The sequence below is a fragment of the Coenobita brevimanus genome, chromosome 20 (assembly GCF_032717465.1).
Source record: "Coenobita brevimanus isolate Jiangsu-jjx chromosome 20, ASM3271746v2, whole genome shotgun sequence".
In the NCBI taxonomy this organism is placed as follows: domain Eukaryota; kingdom Metazoa; phylum Arthropoda; class Malacostraca; order Decapoda; family Coenobitidae; genus Coenobita; species Coenobita brevimanus.
Window position 1 is genome coordinate 6,211,626 of NC_136973.1, and position 23,375 is coordinate 6,235,000.

At 42.9% G+C, this 23,375-nt stretch overlaps 1 protein-coding gene across 1 annotated transcript in view; it reads right to left on the reverse strand.

The window, feature by feature from the left end:
* Positions 1–486: 486 nt before the first annotated feature.
* Positions 487–23,375, reverse strand: part of LOC145391845 (uncharacterized) — a 225,188-nt gene continuing 202,299 nt past the window's right edge. Inside the window, exons 14-23 of the mRNA XM_080266333.1 lie at positions 21,839–21,952; positions 21,109–21,330; positions 20,128–20,351; positions 19,022–19,390; positions 17,006–17,151; positions 8,048–8,213; positions 6,258–6,419; positions 5,204–5,341; positions 3,091–3,278; positions 487–948 (exon numbers count right to left, since the gene is read on the reverse strand). Of these exons, the coding sequence (XP_080122459.1) occupies positions 783–948; positions 3,091–3,278; positions 5,204–5,341; positions 6,258–6,419; positions 8,048–8,213; positions 17,006–17,151; positions 19,022–19,390; positions 20,128–20,351; positions 21,109–21,330; positions 21,839–21,952 (1,895 nt within the window). The 3' untranslated portion in view covers positions 487–782. The remainder of the gene's footprint in view (positions 949–3,090; positions 3,279–5,203; positions 5,342–6,257; positions 6,420–8,047; positions 8,214–17,005; positions 17,152–19,021; positions 19,391–20,127; positions 20,352–21,108; positions 21,331–21,838; positions 21,953–23,375) is intronic.

Below are 23,375 nucleotides of genomic sequence, written 5' to 3' on the forward strand. Positions count from 1 at the left end.
CCTCCCTTGCATGGTAATTTTCATCTACAATTAACACACTAACTCATGATACTTGTTAATACTTTGTGTGATTAAACTAGCCAGTACATTATCTTACACAGTATGTAATATCCCTTGCATTCTGATGCTTTAGCTACCTCCTCACTCATACTAGCATCATCACTGGCATCACATATTGCGACTTTAGGAGCGTTCATCCTAACAAAACTGCTTCCATGTTACATAATCACCTTTGCAAGTGAAAGCAATAAATATATCAGACTAATATACAGTATTTTTAATCCTCTACAACACTGACAAAACACCAACAGATTACATCTGTAATACTTTAATGTCACTGGCATATATATAGTATTAAAACTTTCAGTTTTTAATCTCAAAACATATGAAAAGAAATTAATCACTAAAACTCTGTGTAATGTCAATCTATCTCACCATAATATGTTCAAATTTGATGAGTACTCACATAATGCCTCCTTGTCACCTTGGAAACCAGAATGCTAAAGAACATTATATGATACAGGAATGTCAATTCATGTACAAGCTGAAGGTACATATCTGGCAGACAGCTACCTTGTGCCAGTCAGAGTAAGTTTCTCCAAACACATGGCATCATTGATGTGGCTGGTGATTAAATTTCTATCCACATTCTCAATCAAATCCACACATTAATCACACCACCACACTGACATGCCCATTCTGGTTCTGCCCAAATTACTAGTCCCACAGTAACAGGCCCACACTGAAATCCAGCCCCGGTTGTACTACCGGTCCAACTGGCACTAAGACCCATTCATCTGTGTCTGTGCTGGGGTACCAGAATTGAGAGAGTCCCGCCGAGAACCGCATTCCTTCTCTGACCCGTTTCCAGAATCAGACAATAGGTTCTCTGCTGAGCTGCTGGACACCCCACCAATGGACACCTGCTGAGGCACCGTTGAGTGTGATCTGTCGAGAATACCACTTGTTTACTTACCCATATATTTGGATTCCACTTATGTAACACTCATTTATTTTACTTCTGCCTGTGTAACACTGTCATATATTTGAATCTCATTTACAAAACACTGCCAAAGATCTGGATTCCACTCATGTAACAGTCAAAGGCTTTATTTTCAATGGCAGAGGAAGCTGGATAGTGTTTCATCCCTGGTTATTTATTTTGCATACTGCTTAATATTCTCTCGCATGTTACTTACAATATATTTAATACCGACAGGTCTGCAAGTAACATACAAGAGGATATTTAGATGCAGTTAGAGTGAGAGAGAGAGAGAGAGAGAGAGAGAGAATCATTGCAAGAGCATGTTACAAAAGGTCCCCAAGTCAATGAAAATATGGCCAATACACTCACTCTCTGTGTTATATATCTTCAGCATCTGTTATCGAAATCCTTTATTTCTGCATCTATGCATAAAAGCTATCAAAGTCTCTGTCCATTCATTCATCTATAAATAAACCCATACAGTAAATGTATACTGTACTGTATTTTCTCTTCATTCCACATTCACTTATCTGTCTGATGCAGTTGTATGCCATGCACTCTCCTTTTTGTGGGGATAAGATGTTTCCTCTATTTAGAGAAGCTTGTAGACTGACTAGAAGAGTGTATGTGACTAAGGTGGAGGGGAAAACCAGGGATGAGGAGGGATGGAGTGGAGAGATATACAAGGGAGGAGGGAGTAAGTTGGGGAGAAGGTAGCCAAATGGCAGAGGACAGGGCAACATGGAGGTGATTTTTTGTGGCCACCCCTTACACGATTAAAGCATCACAGACGTAGCACACCATATGCTGATGTGTGTGGTATTTCTGCATCGCCACTCCTGCTAAATTCCTGAACTTGGGTGAACATGCAATATTTGTGTTTTTCAGCATGAGAAAAACTGCTAATAATTAATTTAGCTAAATTAAAATTACAAAATACTTTAACCACATTTCATAAACGAATATTCACAAGCATGGAAGTGGTAAAACTGTCACCAAATTAGCAAAGAAAATTTAAAAGGCAATAGCAGTGCTGGGAACTTGATTTTGGCTAAACCTTTTTTCTCTTATGATACCGTACCAGTTGAAGTTTCAGCTTATGGGTTAAGAAGCAGATGACCAACCCTCAGTTAAAGATGAAAGCTATAAGGACAGGTAGGCTACAAGATAATCAAAACTCAATACAGATAAACATGCAACATTTTTTTTTTTTTTTTTTTTTTTTTTTTTTTTTGGTGGGAGGAGAGGATCCATATGCTTAAAGTGACAGTTACTGCATGACAGTATTGTGATACCAATTCTAATGTATGGAAATGAAGCTTGGACCTTGCTGGAGGGACACAAGTCAAGAGTGAGAGCAGTGGAAATGAGTTATTTGAGAGGAGCATGTGCAGTCCTGTAATGAAAAGACAGAATCTTAGGAAATTGGAAAGAGAAGAGGTATTCCAGTACCAATGAACGGATAAAGAAACTAGATGCCCATAAAATGGTAAAATAAATCCTCTTTATATGCTGCATTTTTCTTACATCCCATTTTTTTTTTTTTTAAATTAAATTCACAGAAAATTACCAACAGATTACCCATTATAGTTTCTTTCCTACTTTTCAAGCGGCTATATCAGTTTATTTTCCCACAGACCAGGTGGTTTGCACTGCTAACTACAAAGTTGCTAGCTAACCTGATAATGCCAGGTGCAGCCTCCTGGTGCCTCTTGAGTCAGGTGCCCATCCACCCACTGTGGGTTGGTAGGTAAAATGTGAACCTAGGGTAACACCTATGGGAGAAAACAGAGGTAACCTGGATGATGCAGTGACCTTGCATCCCAGGACAGTAGGTGAATAACCCAACACAGGCAGTGATCTTGTATCTCAGGATAGTACTGGGGGTGACTAACTCAACACAGGCTCAAAGGCCTAAGTAAATACTGCACCTAAGTGCCTCATGGCATCTGCCCCCACCTTTATCTTTTCCAGTGCCCAATTTACAGTACAGTACCAGCTGTACAAAAACAGCTGTGATTTTTGGAATGCACCCCTGACCTAAAATGAGAACTTACTGTAAACCAAAATGCACAGTACAAAGAGTCATTCCTACATAACCCTACCTGGTGTGTGTAGAGCCATTGGCGAGCCCCCGGTTTCCTCTGAGGTGCTCAGACTTTGATCGTGTGTGACCATGTGCCAGCTTCTGCTCATCAGACTGGTTGGGGAATGATGGCTGCTCCCTCAATGCCAGCTGGTACGCCACTTCAAAAGCCTCGCCAAGGGTAAGGATGATTTCTGTAGCTAGTTCCTGATGGGAAAAGGAACCAGGGAAAAAGAGTGCGTATAGTATAAAAGAGTAAGTGAAATTAGTGAAAGTGAATATTGGGATGACAGAACAATAAACCAGACTGACTACCACAGACAGGGTGAGTATGGTGCAACAGAAGTAAAATGAGTGGAAATGAGTAGTGTGATGACAAGGAGGGTAATAACTGAAATTACTGGTGCTACTAACAAATGAAGGAGAGTGGTAATTGATTGCGTGTTTCATCTTGTAAGGAGTATTATATGTGAGTGTATAAAAAAAATCTGAGTGAATGCAGTAAAGCAAGTGAGTGTACAGTACTTTATGTGAAATCAGGTGCTGCAATGAGGCCAGATAAAGGTTAACAGAATTAAGAGTGAGCATTATTCTGAGAGAGAGAGAAAAAAATAAGTGAATGGTTGTGTGCTTTAATGACTGAAATACTGAGTATGAGAGGAAGGGAATGATTTAAGGTGACTAAGTCAACAAAGGGTGAGCGAGTGAATGCAGAAGAGAAAATAAGTGATGAATGAGTGAATGCAGAAGAGAAAATAAGTGAATGAATGAGCGAATGCAGAAGAGAAAATAAGTGAATGAATGAGTGAATGCAGAAGAGAAAATAAGTGATGAATGAGTGAATACAGAAGAGAAATAAGTAATGAATGAATGCATGCAGAAGAGAAAATAAGTGAATAATCAAACGGATGGATGAATGATGGAGGAAAAGTGAATAAATGGTGGGGATATAAGTGAGTAACTTATAAACAGAATGTAAATGAACACCTAAAATGTGGGAGACAGAGTACACTGAGAGTGAATAATGCAGGATATGAGTGAATAATGAAATGGTGAATAAATGACAGACAGGGAGTATGAATGATGGAGGCAGTAAGTGAATAGGGAAGGAAGAATGTATGCATAAATGATGGACAGAAAATGGGTGAATGATGGAAAGAAAGTGAATGAATGATGGAGGGAATGTGATTTAATGAAGGAAATTAAATGAATGATGGAGGAGGCAGTGTGTATAAGACTGAACAACACAAATACACCCATGAACACATAACAATGATCCACACACACACACACACACACACACACACACACACACACACACACACACACACACACACACACACACACGCATGCATGCATGCATGAAAGCCCCCTCCCCCACACACATATGCATGCATGCATGCATGAATGTCCCCCCCATACACAAACACACACTACATCCATCATTACAAACAAAAGTAAACACAGCTACATGTACCATTATCTAAGTTACACATCCCACTACATAAATCCATCTAAGAACAATGTTCAACTGCATTCATAAATACGGTTATTTAAACTGTACAGTATTTGATAAAGCTTGTATTACTGGAGAGGAAAAATTTCAACACCCATCATCATAATACAGTACCCAAATCTCTCATATTTACATGGAATGGGGGGGGGGGGAATCCAGACACTGGGAACATGAATCAGAGGAGAAAGAAAATCCCAGGTACAATCTCCCCTCTAACTGTGAGGTGCAAAATTACTGTAAGGCAGGGCCACCACACACCAATGCCAATGTATCAAGGAGGGGTTTGCAACCCCTGCTCCAACCTCACTATTCATTTCTTGTGACATGTTGAGATCTACATGGGCATTATTGTTTTCTTTCTATATCCCCAGAGAAAGATCAGACTGACCCCCCCCCCCCTTTTTTTTTTTTTAAGAGTAATTGCTAAATCATACTTATCACTGCATGTGTGACAGCTACAACTACTGTACTTTCACACAGACATCAGAAAGTTTTCTCTAGAAATTACAGCAATATTCCTTGACTTACAGGTTTGCTGAATATATCTTCTAACTACACTGACAATACAGTACACAGTGTTACATCCATTCCATATGGCCACTACATCCACACTAACCCTGGACTGGACCCTGAAGACATGGCAGTAATGTCCCTTGGTCTGGAGGTCTTTGGTGATGTACGCAAAGTGAGAGAGGTCGTCAGCATCCTGGCAGGCACAGTGGATATTTCGAATCTCATGCTCACAAACTAGGGTCTGTAAAATGGAGAGGAAAGACATGTTTTTAATGTGAGGGATTTTGAAGAAGGAGAAGCCAAAGGGATATACCGTACAAAAAGAAGGAGGACTGAATGAGAAGTGAAAGCACTATACAAAATGAGAGAGGACTGAAGGAGAAGTGATGGTATTTCGAATCTCATGCTCACAAACTAGGGTCTGTAAAATGGAGAGGAAAGACATGTTTTTAATGTGATGGATTTTGAAGAAGGAGAAGCCAAAGGGATATACCGTACAAAAAGAAGGAGGACTGAATGAGAAGTGAAAGCAATATACAAAATGAGAGAGGACTGAAGAAGTGATGGAGGCATAAGAAAAGAAGAGGTGTGGGTAGTACAGAGAAAAAAACAAAATGAAAATATAAATACAGGGAGAACTATCAACTGACTGCCTATTTAAGTAGATAATACAGGTGTAAACACTCATCATGCTTCCTTTCAATATTCTTGGTTAAATAAATAGCACAATGACAATTTCTGTGCCTCTGATGTAATAATTTAATGTGCCTACAGTTTGTCTCTGTACCTATCACTGATGTCATGTTCCCTTCTGGCAATTCTACCACAAGAGGTCATGACTGAAAAGTTTCCATACTGCATCATCATCATCATCATCCAGACCTCCTTTCTCACCCTAGGGCAGGGTGAGAAGCAGCAATTTCCAGACAGCCCAAATCTGCCCAATCCAATGGGCCACACTTCCATTCACTCATCACTGCACTGTCCTCAAAAATCTTCTTCCTTTGCCAACTCTCTTCTCCCATATATCTGAAGGTTATCTATTCATCGTACATCCATGGTCCTCTAATGCATCACATACATCCAACATCTGTTCCTTCACCCAGTCAACTGAATGCTAACCTAATCATCCAAATCAATGAACCACAGAACCTCACCTGTTTATCAGCATCCATAAACCGTACACCACGATACGACACAGACAATATTATCTTTGGAATCTTCCCACCCTCTGGTAATGGGGACTTCCGCAGTTTCTGGATGGATCTCATTGTTGACTCTGTTCCATGCAGCTCCTTCACATGCGTTGAGCCAAGGTACTGCAGGGGAACAGACAGATGCCATATTAGTGCTTGGCAGCCACTGATGAGACGTGAATTGCAGTGAAGAAAGGACTGATAAGGAAAGATAAGTGAGAGAAGGAGGAGTGAAGAAATGGAGGGTAAGGAAAGGAGAGGCAAGGGAAGAATTGAGGAGGAAAAAACAAGGAAGGGAAAGACAGGAGAGAGTAGGGGAAGCAAGGCAAGGACAGGGAAGGAAAGGGCAAACAAGGAAAGGAAGGACAGACGGGTGAGGAAAGGACAGGCAAGGGAAGGATAGATAAGGAAAGGGTAAGCAGGGGAAAGACAGGGGAAGAAAGGGAAACCAAGGGAAGGTCAAAGGAAGAAAAGACTAGCAAAGGAAGGTTAAGGGAGGAAAAGACAGGCAAGAGAAGGTCAAGGTAGGAACAGACAAGCAAAGGAGGGACAGGAAAGGAAAGGACTTGCAAGAGAAGGACAGGGGAGGAAAATGCAAGCAAGGGAGGGTCAAGGGAGGAAAGAACAAGCAAGGCAAAACCAGAGGAGGAAAGGACAAGCAAGGGAAAGACAGAGGAGGAAAGAACAACCAGGGGAAGACAACTGAGGAAAGAGGGTACAGGGGAAGGACATGTGAGATCAACAAAATTGAGACCCATTGTGCCCATTCACTCTCAACTCCTACCCCTTGTTGAGAGGAAGCTGCAGCCAGGATTGTGCACCAAATGTAGACCTGATGTTGGTGGTTCAAAGGTTCTCTAGACTGCAAAAGTAACAGGGCCACTGCAAATGTTCCTTGCGTAGTCTTGCAAAGCCTCCAAGTACCACCTTAATAATGAAAACCAGATCTCTGGTATAAAAACCTTCCAACTGCATCCATCCAGCTAGGGTTAGAAGGTGAGCAGAAACCATGGATTACTAATGAACAGGTGAAGAAAGGGAATGTGGGATTAACAAATAAAAGCATGAGGGCAGATGATGGAAGTTGGTGGAAGCTCTAGTACAGAAAACACGGGAGTAGGTGAGGTATTGATTAACAGCCATATGAGTAAAACCAAGTGTGCAAATGGGTTGGCAATCCCCAAGTTTTTAATGATCACGTTTGAGATGCCTATAATTTACCGATCTGATTAGCCTGCATCCCACAATAAAGAATAAACATGCTACAGAAAAAACAGGAAGGTCCTGTTTTGCTATGTGCTTCAAATATGGATGTAAAAACCTAGGGGCTTGCCTTCCACTTCACTAAATAGGTTTTAAAGAATATGGTCAAAAAAGGGCAGGCACTTAGCTTGTAAATAAACAACAATTGATTAGTTCAAATACTGGATGAAATAAAAACACAAAACTATTGATACAGTAAATAAAACCCTAATTCTACAAAAATAATACCACTGACTAATAACAGCAGCAAGTACAGAGCATCAGTTATATGAAAAAAAAATGTTCTTATGCAATCCCTAAAAATTAAATACAATACTATGCAAAACTCTCTCTCTCCACACACACACACACACACACACACACACACACACACACACACACAGACACATTACAACAAAACCAGAAGAAAAACTGTATGTAACACCATCATCTAAGAGAGGCCAATTAACTCCTGCAACAACAAATAGTTCTGTCAGTCTCCCACATACCTGAGCAACATACTGGACACTGGCAGAGACGAGGGTGTTGGGTGGGTGTCGCCAGGAGGCCGGAGTCATTGTGGGGGCTCCGACCACTAGCTGCGCGGGATCTCGGATGGACAGATGGCCCAGATCTCCACCAGATAAATCCAGGCTCGGCTGTGCTCGCGGCGCCCTGAACACAAATGAAATAATACTACAGAAGATCCAAGTTATATCCTCTTTTTTCGGCTACTGGGCCTCTGATCACTAAATGCATGGGATCTTGGATGGACAGATGAACCCGTCCAGCCAGCAAACGTAGACTGGACTGTGCTTGCGAGGTCCTTCATGTGTGGAAAATAACAGTGCAGTAGTGCTTGTCATACCACCTTTTATATGTTTTTTTTTTTCTACTGGAGATCACTATGCTTTTATACTCTAACTTGGTCCAAATTTTCATCCTTTTACAACTTACTTCACACAGCCCAGTGATGGAAAAAGACAACACTGTGGCTCTACATTCATTCCACAGCATTTCTTTGTGACAAGCATCATATTCTAGTGTTAATCTCTCATTACAACTTAACATTCATGGTGGAGATATGGCAATTATGGACCATTAATTAGAAAAAAAAAAAAAAATACAGTAGCTAGAGTTTCTTGACGGACAGATGTTCCAGCTCTCCATCTTTCAAATCTCAATGCGGCTGTGTTTATGGCACCCAGACCACACAAAATAAAGTACAGTAAGAGTCCCTTAAGTCTACACCATATCACTGTCTACTGCAAGAAAGGGTACTGCAGGATAGTGGCAAGGAACAGGGAGGTTGGCATAGACATAAAGAAGTAATTGGATGGCAGTACTGCGATCCCCACATTAATATACTGTACTGAAGTGAGACATGGACTGTGATGGAAGGACACAAGTCAGGAGTGAGAGGGGTGAATATGAGTTATCTTAGAAGAGGGTGTGAAGTTACACTGAGAAACAGAGGCAAATGAGGAAGCTTTGGAAATGCTGTGATGTTTGTGTATATGATGGAAAGTGTTAGGAGTATCCTGTGGTTGTCTGGCCAAGTGGAGTGAATGGAGAATGAAAGACTGGCTAACAGATTGTACGTGAGTGAGGTGAAGGGCGAGTGGGGGAATGCAAGACCGAGGGAGAAGTGGAAGAATAGCATGGAGGGGAACATGAATGAGAGTGATGGAATGAAGAGAGGGCCACCTGAGGGCAGAGGAGACGATGACATGGAGGTTATCTGTTTGTGGCAGTCTCCTTTAGGTTTAATGTGTCTGGCTCTGGCTACAGGGAGATAGATTCTGGCTCACTTCTCAGTTTCATATTCATTACTTGCAATTTCATTTTGGATAAACATTCCTATTAAAAATATTCTAAAAACAATCAATGAAAGGTCAAATGCTCAAGGTCACTGGGCAGGGTCAAGTTAAACAGTTTTGAATGATTTGAACCAAACTTGGTGAATGGGTTAAGGGTGTGGCAAGAAAGAATTAATCTGATTTTGAGAGCAATCAGTCAAAGGTCATGGTCAGAAGAAAAAGTCAAATATTCAACTTCTGCCTTGTAACATTATATAAGAGCAGTGGTCAAGGGGTTAGAATGCCAAGTTGGAGTGACAGCCTTCTATAGGTTTGCTCTCCACGAGGTAAATGGAGGCTTTTCGATAATACAATGCTACCGAGGGCAGTAAGCTGGACATCTATCTATCCTCAACTGTAATGGCCTACAATAGCCTAAATTCGGGGCCTTACATCTCAAAGGGGAGTAAAATGAGACTGATTTTCAGGGTGCAAAAATTATGTGCCAACAACACGACAGTCAGGACCCTTGACATTTCTTCTTAACATCCTTGACATTTTCTTGCTTACATATTCTCAGTGTTATCATTACGTGTGGGTGCTAAGGGAAGCAGAATGGCCTCCCACACTCTATTTATTTCTTTATTCCTCCATTAATGTCAAAAGTCCCTGTGTTTTACGATTTGTTCTTATCTAAACTTTTCAATTCAATGTCAGATGTATTTTCTAGCTAATTCTTGCTCTCTACAAGTGCTTATATCCAGCTCTGGGGAGAATTATCGAACGGGAGGGGTTTGATACAATGTAGGCTTCATGAATTTCACACGTTAACTCTTACTGAATAAAAATAATTTGGTGGTGTTTTGAAGAATGAAAACTACGTTACTGGATAGAATATTTTAAATGTCACCGCCTACTCTTTCATTTTGCTATTCCGTACACACAAAATAAATCAATGAACATTTAAATAAAGGAAAAAGTGTTTACATGTGGATAAAAATATAGCTCCACTTTTCAGTCGAACAATAATGAAACTTTTGCATAATATTTCGAGAAGCTTGTTGTTCCGAAGACTGCATCACTGCCTTCAGAATCATCACTCACTGTCTCCTTCTTTATCGATGATTTCCAAGTTCATCTAGAAATGGGAAGTGAATTTCCCGAGCTAGACATCAAAGGTCATAATTAGAGCCCCGCTAGGTTACAGGAGGGAGCTACCCCTCCCGGAAAAGTAGTCTCCGGGCGCAGCTTGAACTCGCGACCCCCCGGTCACGAGCCCGAAGCTCTACCTTTGAGCTACCGTGTCCCCTGTTCATCTAGCAAGGGAAATACAGAAAGGGGGGGATTCTTTAACCTCATCTGGGACATGAATCACAGAAGCGAATCCTGTAGTCATTTTTTTTTTTTCTTTTGACACGGGGGAGGGGAACTGGGCCTCTCGTACAGTTTTAATATTAACTCGTTGCGTGAAATTCAATGGGCCTTGGTTAAGAGGCAGGAATACGTCTCCTTGGTTACCAGTCAGATCCACCCTCCATCAACTGCGCCGAAAGAGGTTAGGGATCGTCGAGAAAAAAAAAAAAAAATCGGCTAGTTACATCAGCCCCCTTTGTTAACCCTTTCCTACCGATGACTTATTTTCCCTTTAATTCTAGCTATCACGGCGATTGTATTCCACATCGGATGGATCTATAGTAGTGTAGGAGATTAATTCAGACAATATCTAAACCCTTAAATTCGGGAAAAAAAAAAAAAAAAATCTGAGCTTTATAAAATTCACCAGGCCTCATCATGAATTAAAAAAAAAATGTAAAGGAATTAATTACACGACTACCTGCAACACAACTGATGGGAGGTCGGGTCGCCAATCCCGTATGGTGATACAATAAGAGGGGAGGGGACGGGGGGTTACGCAATATTCCGAACTGTAATCACTTTGGATAGTTTTTCTTTATTACGAGAGTTAAAGTTACGTTAGGCAAGGTTAAGTTAGCTTAAGTTAGGATGTTAGGAATAGGTTTTGTTTGGTTAAAGTAAGCACAACCAACTTGGCAACAAAAAATTTAGCCAGCCGTATTAAAATGGTGACAGAAGGCAATATGTGAGAGTTAGAATTCCCTACTTGTTTTTCCTTTTCTTATTGTGGCCCCAGGAGCGTCTACAGCATGAACCCAGTGGACTAAAGACTTAACTGGTCTTTCTACTGCAGTCCACTATCCTCCATTCGAAGAGAGAGGGAGGTGAGGGACGTTTGCATAACCAGGCAGTGGAGTTGTCTGGGTATATCAGTGCCACCACATGAAGGCGTCCCTCTCCACCATCGCCTTTCCGTTTTTGTTACCAGTTACGAAAGAGAAAACGTGGACATAATTCCATTTCCAATTCCTTTCGTTTTAGTTACAGGTTACGAGAAACAAGAGAAAACAGGGGAATAAGTCCGTTTTCTATTCCTTCCATGTTAGTTACCGATTAAGACAGAAAACGTGGGGTTGAATTCCGTTTTCTATCACTCCAAGGATTACAGAAGTTCCATTTAAATTCCAGAATTCAATGACAGTTTTTCGATGACGGAGCCTCTGTAAGATCGGCCTAGCCAGTCAGTCACTCTCTAAGGAATTTTCACATGCGCGATGCTTCACTCTACCAAAGCCTCATATGGTGCTTCACTTTAAGTCCCCAAGGATCTTCACACCCACGGTTCTTCACTCATTCGAAGCCCCGTAATGGTTCCAAATCCATCTGCTTCCGTGCTGGTTTGACTTTTTCCCTGCTACCTACCAACCGGCGATTTACGTTCCTTCAGAGAGACTATTCGGGTTGGATGGGTTAGATATGTTGATTCCGTTGAACTTCAAAATATAACTGAAAAAAAAAAAAAAAAAAAAAAAAAAAAAAATCGCTTCATAAAAATGTTTCGCGGTGGACATTATCAAGCAAAAAGGTCTATCTATCTATCTATCTACTGCCAGACGCCTTAATCCCGTAGGGGGTAGCCACACACAAATCGCCTACATGTCGCCCTATCCCCCGCCACTTCACTGTCCTGTTCCCAGCACACACACACCCTCTCTCATATCTCTCTCCACTCCATCCCTCCATCTCACTGATAAATACGGCATTTTTGACTAAAGTAAAGTATCTTGCATGTGAAAATACGAAAAGAATTACTGACGAACAAGCCATACCTAAAACTCTTCTGCCCCTAAAATAATACTGAAAATAAGCCACCATACGTACAGCTAGCCACATATGAGCCTGGTACAGCATCAAGGTGTAGCAGAAGTGTAGCATTTAGTACACCTGACAACCCTGACACAATTACTTGTTTGTTGGTGGCACTGGCATGAATGAACGTTGGTGTGTCAAATATCAGATGAAATGACTATACCTCATACCAATTAATCTGGCCAGGCATGTATGGCAACACTGTTCCTGCCGAGATTCTGATTGGCTGGAGGTGTTTGTTCGATTTCGTTGTTGCTTAAACCTATACTCTCTTTATTATCAGATGTGACACTGAGTTTGTCGACAGTACAATCGTCAAAAGCAATAAGAAATCCGTTATATACTTAACAACAATGAAATTTTCGTAGGGAGATAGAAATATGAGTCAACAAAGTATTATAACAGTCCAAGTCAAGGTCGGCATTCGAACAATTCCTTTAAATCTCTGACACTCCGTAATATAACAGAAAATTAAGGAAACCTGCTTAATCTAAGCATGGGTATAACACACATTTAAATTATAAGATCAGTCCTCACAGTGATAATAGAGGATATAATGAAATAGTTTTCCTTTAGCCTACTTTGCTTTTCGCAACTTTTTCAAACCTCTCTCCCTGCCTCCCTGCAGAACTCGTCTTTTCATTAGAATTTTTAATTATTCAGAGTTGTGGCACGATTTAAGGGTGCGGACTGATCTTATAATTTAAATGTGTGTTATACCAATGCTTAGATTAAGCAGGTTTCCTTAATTTTCTGTTATATTACGGAGTGTCAGAGATTTAAAGGAATTGTTCGAATGCCGACCTTGACTTGGACTGTTATAATACTTTGTTGACTCATATTTCTATCTTCCTACGAAAATTTCATTGTTGTTAAGTATATAACGGATTTTTTATTGCTTTTGACGATTGTACTGTCGACAAACTCAGTCACATCTGATAATAAAGAGAGTATAGGTTTAAGCAACAACGAAATCGAACAAACACCTCCAGCCAATCAGAATCTCGGCAGGAACAGTGTTGCCATACATGCCTGGGCAGATTAATTGGTATGAGGTATAGGTAACCGTGATGCATGAACGTACGAAATTGTAGCCCGACCTCCACTACACACAGACTGTCCTCATGTGCGTGTGTGGCCAACTGTACCTCATTCTCGTCATCTATCTCACATCATTTTAATTTTTTGGATCTTGGTGACGTCTTTTTTTCTTTTCTTTTTTTTATTTCAGATATTATAAAGTTTTGGCAAGATTTCTCGTATTTTAAAGGGTTTGTTAATTCCATATCTATCCTCTTCAGCTGACAAATCTATCCCAAGTTGACAGAATCTATCCCAAGCTGACAAAATCTATCCCAAGCTGACAAAATCTATCCCAAGCTGACAAAATCTATCCCAAGCTGACAAATATCTATCTATCCCATGCTGACAAAAATCTATCCCAAGCTGACAAATATCTATCCCAAGCTGACAAAAATCTACCCCAAGCTGACAAATATCTATCCCAAGCCGACAAAAATCTGTCCCAAGCTGACAAATATCTATCCTGACAAAAATCTATCCCAAGCTGACAATATCTATCCCAAGCTGACGAAAATCCGGAAAAATTAAATAAAAAAAATAGATTATCACGCTTTTGTTTATTATGCTCAGCTTTATTTAATTTATTTATTTATTTTTATTTACATATATTTGTCTTTCTCTCTCAGTCATATATTTTCTGATTATTGTTTTGTGGATTAAGGTGCTAAAAAGAAATTGATAGATTGATGAAATATATACTGAGGTTTAGTGGTCAAATGTCTACCTCTACCTACTGCCAGACGCCTTTATCCGGGAGGGGTGGCCACAAACAAATCGCCTCCATGTCACCCTGTCTGTCATCAGGCTGCCCTATCTCCAACTCACACAAACCTCTCCTATACCTTCCTATTTCAGCTGTGTGTGTGTGTGTGTGTGAGAGAGAGAGAGAGAGAGAGAGAGAGAGAGAGAGAGAGAGAGAGAGAGAGAGAATGGTTAACAAGAGGTGTGTGCAGTGAGATATATGGCAGATCGGTGTGCAACAGGGTGTGTGGATAGTGAGAGAGACTGTGACTATTAGGGTGTGTGCAGTGAGGTGTATGACTCTGTGTGTGTGTGTGTGTGTGTGTGTGTGTGTGTGTGTGTGTGTGTGTGTGTGTGTGTGTGTGTGTGTGTGCGCGCGCGCGTAAAAAGCAACAAAGAGACAAGGCTACTAATACAACAATGGATACACTATGCAAAAGTAAAAATTCCCTAATACTCCTCTGTCCTCACTGTCTGTCTATTGCCACACGCCTTCATCCCGTAAGGGGTGGCCACAAACAAACAGCCTCCATGTCGCCCTGTCCCCCCGCCATTTCACTTACCTACTCTCAGCTCACACACCACTCTCTCATATACCTCTCCACTCCATCCCTCCACCTCATCCTTGGCCTCCCTCTCTCCCCTCCACTTGTGTTTCCGAATATTCCTCATCTTCATCTTGTCTTCATTATTTTCTATTGTGTTCCATATGTGTCTATTCCAAAAAATAAAAATAAATAATAATAAAAAAATCATGTACCACCGTGACTATAGCTGGCAGGGACGTGGCGAATTTTCGATTATCGCAAAATACGGTACAATACCAAAGCTACAAAGGTCTCAGAGGACGCATACCTCCTCAAACGCCAATTTACTAATCATAAATCATCATCCATCTAACGTCGCAGGTAGAGGTAATAAATTCTACGGTCTTCGTTTGCCTCATTACACAATCTCAAAGACGACATACCTCCGGCGACGCCAATGGATTTTACGATTTATTCCCGCATTCGGATCCACCTCCAAATCTAACCAACTCCTCCTTAACCCAATGACCATCGATCCATTAAGTTTCATTGATATCCGATTGTAATTTTCTGAGATATCTTGTACACAGACACACAGACAGACAGACACTGGTGAATACGTTACCTTGATGGTGTAAGTAGGCCAGGTAAAAATGTGGTCTATATTAAGGTCGTCGGTTTATGAGGCTCCCAACACCTCCTCTTAACAGATTTATTTCTCCATTAAATGCGCTGATAGTCGCTTTTATTCTATCAATGCACAATATGTAGACAGCAAAAAATAGATAAATGACAAAGAACATTACATTAACGTTCATTCTGCAAAATAAATCGTTAAGGAAGAGGTGCTAGGGAGCTTCCTATATCCACGAAGTACGTCCCTGTGTGTGTACTAACCCCTTCACTCCGATGACGTTTTTTTTTCATCCTTGCAACTTCTAAGTGATTATACTTGGGTTAAGAATGAAAGGAAAGAATAAAGAAGAATCAGCTCCAAGATACAATTTGATAGTATTGCGATACCAACTCTAACGTATGGAAACGAAGCCTCGACTTTGCTGGAAGGACACAAGAGTGAGAGCAGTGGAAATGAATGATCTGAAAGGAGCATATGGAGTTACGTGGAGAGACAGACTGACAAATGAGAAAGTGAAGGAACGTTGTGGTGTGGATGTGGATGTGATAGAAAGCGTTAGAAATACACTGACGTGGTTTGGCTATGTGGAGAGGATGGAGAGTGAGAGACTAGAGGATGGAGAGTGAGAGACTAACAGGGAGCGCACGTGAGGTGGAGTGGGGGGGAGGGAGGGGGAAGCCGAGGATGAGATGGAGGGATGGAGTGCTGAGGTATATGAGAGTGGGGTGTGTGTGGGCTGGGGGGAGGGCAGTGAAATGGAGGGGGACTGGGCGAAATGGAGGCGATTTGTTTTGTGGCCACACCTGATGGGATTAAGGCGTCTAGAAAAATAGATAGACAGACGTAATTTGTCTTGATGGGAGCAGGATAAATAATTAAATGTATGATGTGAAGAGCAGTAAGAAAAGTGATAATACTGGAAGCAGAAACAGTAGGAGAGTCACCTAGGAAATCAGTAAGTTGTGGGGGCCGACGTGGCGAGGAAAGGAGAGGGAAAGCTGAGAGACGGTGTTGGTGTGCAGACGGACAATCAAGAAAAAGGTGATGAAGGTGATGGATAGTCAAAGAGCAGTTACAGTGTGAACAGATGAGACAGAGAGACAGAGAAGTTGATTACGCTGGGGAGAGAGACAGACAGAAAGAGAGATTACGCTGGGGACAGAGAGACAGAGATATATTACGCTGGGGATGGAGAGATTAGGTTCAAGGTGAGATAGACAGATTAGGCTGAGGGTCACAGCTCACTAACTGGCCATGAGTGAGGGTATGAGACAAAGGAAGACGTGCATGAGAAGTCTCCCATCGACAATAACTGGAGTGGGAGACAACCACGGTGATTTGGGAGATTAATAACACCTTTAACTCAACAATAAAATCACCCAAAAGCAGCGAGAATAAAAGGAGAAATACGTCGTGGAACTGAAGGGGTTTAAGGGATGGCTTGGGGGTACTCACTTGACGGGGGGTTGGGGCGCACTTCGCTTCTTCGTGCCTGTCCTTCTGATGGTGTTGGTGGCTGTCTCAGGGGGGCGGCGCTCCCTCGATGTGCTGGAGGGGAGGTCGTTAAACAGCTGCTCCTTCAACTGCGATATGTCTGAGTTCTGTGGCCACGGAGAGAGAGAGAGAGATAGATTAGGTTGAGGAATAGATAAATTAGGTTGAGGGATAAAGTTGAGGGACAGAAATAGATTGTGTTGAGGGATAGACAGCTGCTCTTTCAACTGTGAGATATTTGAGTTCTGTGGCTTGAGAGAGAGAGAGAGAGAGAGACTTAGGCTGGGGGATAAAGAGATAGATTCGGCTGAGAGATAGATAGACTAAGTTGAAGGATAGACACAAATTAAGTTGAGGAATAGACAGATTAGGGCAAGGGATAGACAGACAGATCAGACTGAGGATAGAAAGATAGACAAAGGTTGGGTTGAGGGACAGAAATATAGGAAGTGATTAGGCTGTGTCTTTTTGTTTTTCTTGGTGCACTAACTTGACAACCCGTTCCCTATGGTCCAATTATCCCCTTACGTGCCAAACACCTTCACATGTCACCACTTCAGCGCTAACACCCACCGCCCTTATTGAATACATGCAGGAGCTGTCTCATTCGGGATTGGAGAATGTGGTGGTATGGTTTGTAAATGTGGTGTGATGGTTTAGGTTGCCTGGAAGTATGATGCGAGTGTTGTGGTATGGTGTATGGCAGTGTTGTGGTTGTGTAGGTGTTGTGGAGGTAAGATGAGAGTGTAGCTTGTAACTGTGGTGCAAAAGTGTAGGCTCAGGAAGTAAGAGAAGAGGGTAGAAGTGTGTGTAGCTGTGGTGAAGCGGTGTAAGTGTTGTGGGGTATGATGAGAGTGTAGTGGTAGGGTTTGTAACAATATTGCGGTAGTGTAGGTATTTTGGAACTATGATAGTCTAATGCAGTGGAGTTGTAGTATGTGTGAAAATATGATGAGTGTAATGCCGTAGTATGGCAGTGTGTGGAAGTATGATCAAAGTGTAATGCAGTGATATGGTTGTGTGTGGGAGTATGGCACAGCGGTAAGGTAGTGTGTGTGTGTGTGTGTGTGTGTGTGTGTGTGTGTGTGTGTGTGTGTGTGTGTGTGTGTGTGTGTGTGTGTGTGTGTGTGTGTGTGTGTGTGTGTGTGTGTGTGTGTGTGTGTGTGTGTGTGTGTGTGTGTGTGTGTGTGTGTGTGTGTGTGTGTGTGTGTGTGTGTGTGTGTGTGTGTGTGTGTGTGTGTGTGTGTGTGTGTGTGTGTGTGTGTGTGTGTGTGTGTGTGTGTGTGTGTGTGTGTGTGTGTGTGTGTGTGTGTGTGTGTGTGTGTGTGTGTGTGTGTGTGTGTGTGTGTGTGTGTGTGTGTGTGTGTGTGTGTGTGTGTGTGTGTGTGTGTGTGTGTGTGTGTGTGTGTGTGTGTGTGTGTGTGTGTGTGTGTGTGTGTGTGTGTGTGTGTGTGTGTGTGTGTGTGTGTGTGTGTGTGTGTGTGTGTGTGTGTGTGTGTGTGTGTGTGTGTGTGTGTGTGTGTGTGTGTGTGTGTGTGTGTGTGTGTGTGTGTGTGTGTGTGTGTGTGTGTGTGTGTGTGTGTGTGTGTGTGTGTGTGTGTGTGTGTGTGTGTGTGTGTGTGTGTGTGTGTGTGTGTGTGTGTGTGTGTGTGTGTGTGTGTGTGTGTGTGTGTGTGTGTGTGTGTGTGTGTGTGTGTGTGTGTGAGATCAAGTGCTAACGCAGTAGTGGGTATAAGTATGACAAAAATGTAATGATGCGATATGGTAGTGTGTAGAAGCATGGAACAATGGTATGGCAGTGTACAGAAGTATGGCATAGTGGCATGGTAGTCTGTGTGGACGTGTGCTCAAGCTGTTGTGTGTGTACGACAATAATGTAATGAAGTGACATGGGAGTGAGTGTGGAAGTAAGAATAACTGGTACTGTAGCATGTGGGAGTACAACGAGAGTGTAACGCAGTACAGTAATTGACGTACCAATTTAGTAAGCTCCAGGCTGAGGTCGTGAGGGTTTAGGGCAGGGGGAAGCTGGGGTTCTAGCGGCCGATCCCCCAAGGAGGCCAGAATCCTCTTGCGGTGGCCCGGTCTGGTGATTTCGAGAACCGTGGTCAGCTCGATTTCCCAAACCTTCCGTACTCGCTCCATCTCCCCGAAGCCGTTCTTGTTGAAGTTCTGTGCGTACTGCGGGAGTCGGATGGCCTCTAACCACGCCTCTACGGTGTCCGGCAGGGGCTGTGGCAGGGGCGGCAGGGGTAGGCGAGACACGGCATCCATCACGATCTGCTGCTGCCCCAACTGTGTGATGCCCAGCTCCCGAAGATCACCGCTCTCCAGGATGCCACCATTCTGCACAGGCATAATTACACGTTAAGTCAGTCCTCATTGTATGTTAGGGATCTCGACAATTCTCTTTACAAATGTCACCGCAAACTAGGGAAACTGGCAACTACTATCACTCTTCACAAACATAATTGCACTAAGCAGTCCTCACTTAAAGAGAAGATATAACAAATGGAAAATAAATACATGCGTGGCCATACTCAGACCACACATGCTGTTGCCATCTATAATGCCGCTTACCCTCACCCCATACCCCAGACTAGAGAGAAGTGGCAATCAAGGTTTCACACTGAACGAAGACCTATTGTCTAGTATTAGGGTGGCAGTTTGGTGCTTTGCCACATTGCATGAGGGACATTTGACAAAAACGGTGTTACTCGTGCGCTGTTACAAGGCTTCAGAGTAAAAATTAAAAAAGGGATCCTCATTTGGTGTTTACTCTGACTACGATTTATAAAAAAAGTTCTCGTTGGTGTGAACTTTGACTACGATTCATTCTCAGCCAAGGGTAGGGGGAAGGGTGAGCGAAACTGACTTACGACTGTATAAAAAAAAAAAGAAGAGGTAAAGAACTGAAAAAAAGTTTAACATACTTGAGAATAAAAGGGGTGAAGAACTGAGACGAAAATTACCAAAGGAAAATAAAAGGTGTAAACGACAGAGACAGAGGTTAATATGCTACCAAAACAGAAACAGGCAAAGAAATAACAGCCATGAGGAAGGTGTAAATCCAACCAACGTACCATGAAGTCTGTGTCATCGTAACCATGTGCTACGAACACATCCTCGTACTGTAGAAGCCCCATTGACCGTAGCCAGCCTCCCACCGTCCTGTCGCCACTGTCCTGCTTCTCCACCCCGTCCACTTTCTCTCCACTCCTCCGCCTCTCCCGTCCATCCTCCACACAGCCACCTCCACCCACCAACACCCCACTCACACCCCCGGAGAGTGGTGAGAGGGAGACACCTGCAGGGGAGAGCGAAGGCAGATTTTAAAACAATGAAAATCCAGAAGCATCTTTATTATTATTCCAACCTCCGGACGATTTTACTGAGCTTAGGACAGGCTTTTTGGATGGGAGGGATGCAATATAGCCTAAAATAAAAATCCTTTAATACGAGAGGCCATTCCAAGGATAAAATAAAGTCGTCTGGCAGCAGCATGAATAAAGAAAATGATATAACGCCACCATACAGTTTTATTAAGTTTACATGAGACTTTTAAAGCTAGAGAAGTTACGTAAAGCCTTCAATGACTTTTTTTTTAGATATTTGAAGCCTCTCTGAATTGAAAAAAATCGTCTGGTGGGGCAACAAAAGAAAAAATTACTGTCCCAAACATTCACCAATACCCACTAATACCCACCCAGTCCAGCCTAAAACTCCCAGTCCATCTATACCTCCCCTGGCCTACACCCCAACACCCCAATACCTACTTCAATGCCTCAGAATCAATTAAATACCCACCAATACCAATCCAATACCCACCAATACTTAGCCTGTTACCCAGATACCACCAAATACTCAGCAAAACAATCACTAACATCTCAACACCCAGCAATATCTACTCTAGTGTCCCAATACCCACGCAATACCCAATACCCATCCAATACCTAATACTCTATACCCATCCAATACCCAAAACCCAGTGCCCACCCAATACACAATACCCAATACTCACCCAATACCCACCTAATGCCCAATACCTAATACCCAATACCCACCTAATCTAGCCTGAAACTCCTGCTCCAGTTCAGCCATGAAGACACTCTCCCTGGCCAGGCCCCCCCCGAAGCTGGCCATAATATCGTTGATCCTGGCCCACTCCTCCGCCTCCTCCAGGGGGGATAGGAGCCCCACGCCCCCCGACCCGCTGCTGCCCCCACTGCCGCAGCTTCCCCCGTCCCCCCGTGGGCCCCCTCCGCTCACACTGTTGCTCCGACATGCTGGGGGGAAGAAAGTAGGTAGGCAAGTAGGTAGGTAGGTAGGCAGGTAGGCAGGTGGGTAGGTAGGTAAGCAGGTACTACCCTATAAATCAAGGACATATTTCAACGCCACCACGTACACATCTCAACGCCACCACGTACACATCTCAACGCCACCACGGACACATTTCAACGCCACCACGTACACATTTCAACGCCACCACGTACACATCTCAACGCCACCACGTACACATTTCAACGCCACCACGTACACATTTCAACGCCACCACGTACACATTTCAACGCCACCACGGGCACACTTCAACGCCACCACGTACACATTTCAACGTCATCACGTGCACATTTCAACGCCACCACGTACACGTCAACGCCACCACGTACACATTTTAACGCCACCACGGACACATGTCAACGCCACCACGTACACATTTTAAAGCCACCACGTACACATGTCAACGCCATCACGTACACACTCCAACGCCACCACGGACGTGTTTCAGCGCCTCACCTCTCTCGATCGGCCTGATGGGGTTGCCGGCGGAGGTGGTGAGGCAGCGTGGTCGTTCTAAGGCTGACACCTCCCCTAACCCCTCCATGGGCGTGATGCTGCCCCGGAACAAGCCTGCGGAAGGAGGAAGAAGCGGGGTTTAGAATTAGGGGGTTAGGGTACTCTCTCTCTCTCGATGCTAACCAGGAAGAGACATGTGTAGTGGGGAACAGGGAGGAGATAGATGAGTAAATGAATAAGGAGAGGACGGATGAATGAATGAATGAAGGACGGATGAATGAATGAATGAATGAAGGAACGAAGGAAGGAAGGAAGGACGGAAGAATGAATTAATGAGTAAATGAATGAATGAAGGAAGGACGGAAGAATGAATGAATGAATGAATGAAGGAAGGATGAATGAATGAATGAATAAATGAAGGAAGGAGAGCCATTTCTTTTTTCTCCACCTTCCATCCCTCCCTCCCTCTCTCTACCTACCTACCTACCTAGTTGTCTGTGTCTGTCTGCCTGTCTGTCTCTCTCTCTCTCAAAAGAACTGAAACAACTCAGTATAATAAAAGAGAAAAAGAAGGATGAAGAGACAAGAAAAAAAAGAATGGGACAAAGCAGAGATAACACTGTAAAAAATAAAAAGAAAAATTAAAGAAAGATAAAGACGCTGGCAAAAGAAAACATCGTAAAAAAGAAAAAAGGAAGAACAGAGAAGGAAGAAGGAAGAGAGAGGCGTGAAAAAATAAGATGGAAAAGAAGAAAGTGAGGAAAAAAGGAAAAGGGAAGAAAAAGGGGAAGAAGAGGGAGGGGGAAACATGACAGAAATATGAAGGAAGAATGACGGGAGGGAGGGAGGGAGGGAGGAAGGAAGGAAGGAGAAAGGAAGGAGGAAGGAAGGAAGGAAGGAAGGAAGGAAGGATGGATGGATGGTTGGATGGAAGGAAGGAAGGAGGAATGGATGGATGGTTGGATGGAAGGAAGGAAGGATGGATGGATGGAAGGAAGGAGGAATGGATGGATGGATGGTTGGATGGAAGGAAGGAAGGAAGGAAGGATGGATGGATGGATGCATGGATGGAAGGAAGGATGGATGGAAGGAAGGATGGATGGATGGATGGATGGAAGGAAGGAAGGAGGAATGGATGGATGGAAGGAAGGAAGGAAGGAAGGATGGATGGATGGATGGATGGATGGTTGGATGGAAGGAAGGAGGAATGGATGGATGGTTGGATGGAAGGAAGGAAGGAAGGAAGGAAGGAAGGAAGGAAGGATGGATGGATGGATGGATGGATGGAAGGAAGGAGGAAAGATGATGAATAGATGGATGGTTGGATAGATGGAAAGAAGGAAGGAAGGAAGGGAAGAAGGAAGGAAGGAAGGAAAGGAGGAACTATTATTCTTTCCACCTCACCTCCCTCTTCAACCACTGGGGCGTAATACTTTCCTCACCTCAGCTCTCTCTCTCTCTCTCTCTCTCTCTCTCCTATACCTTCCTCCATCTTTTTCAATCTTTTTTTTTCTTCCTTTCCTCCTTTCATTCCTCT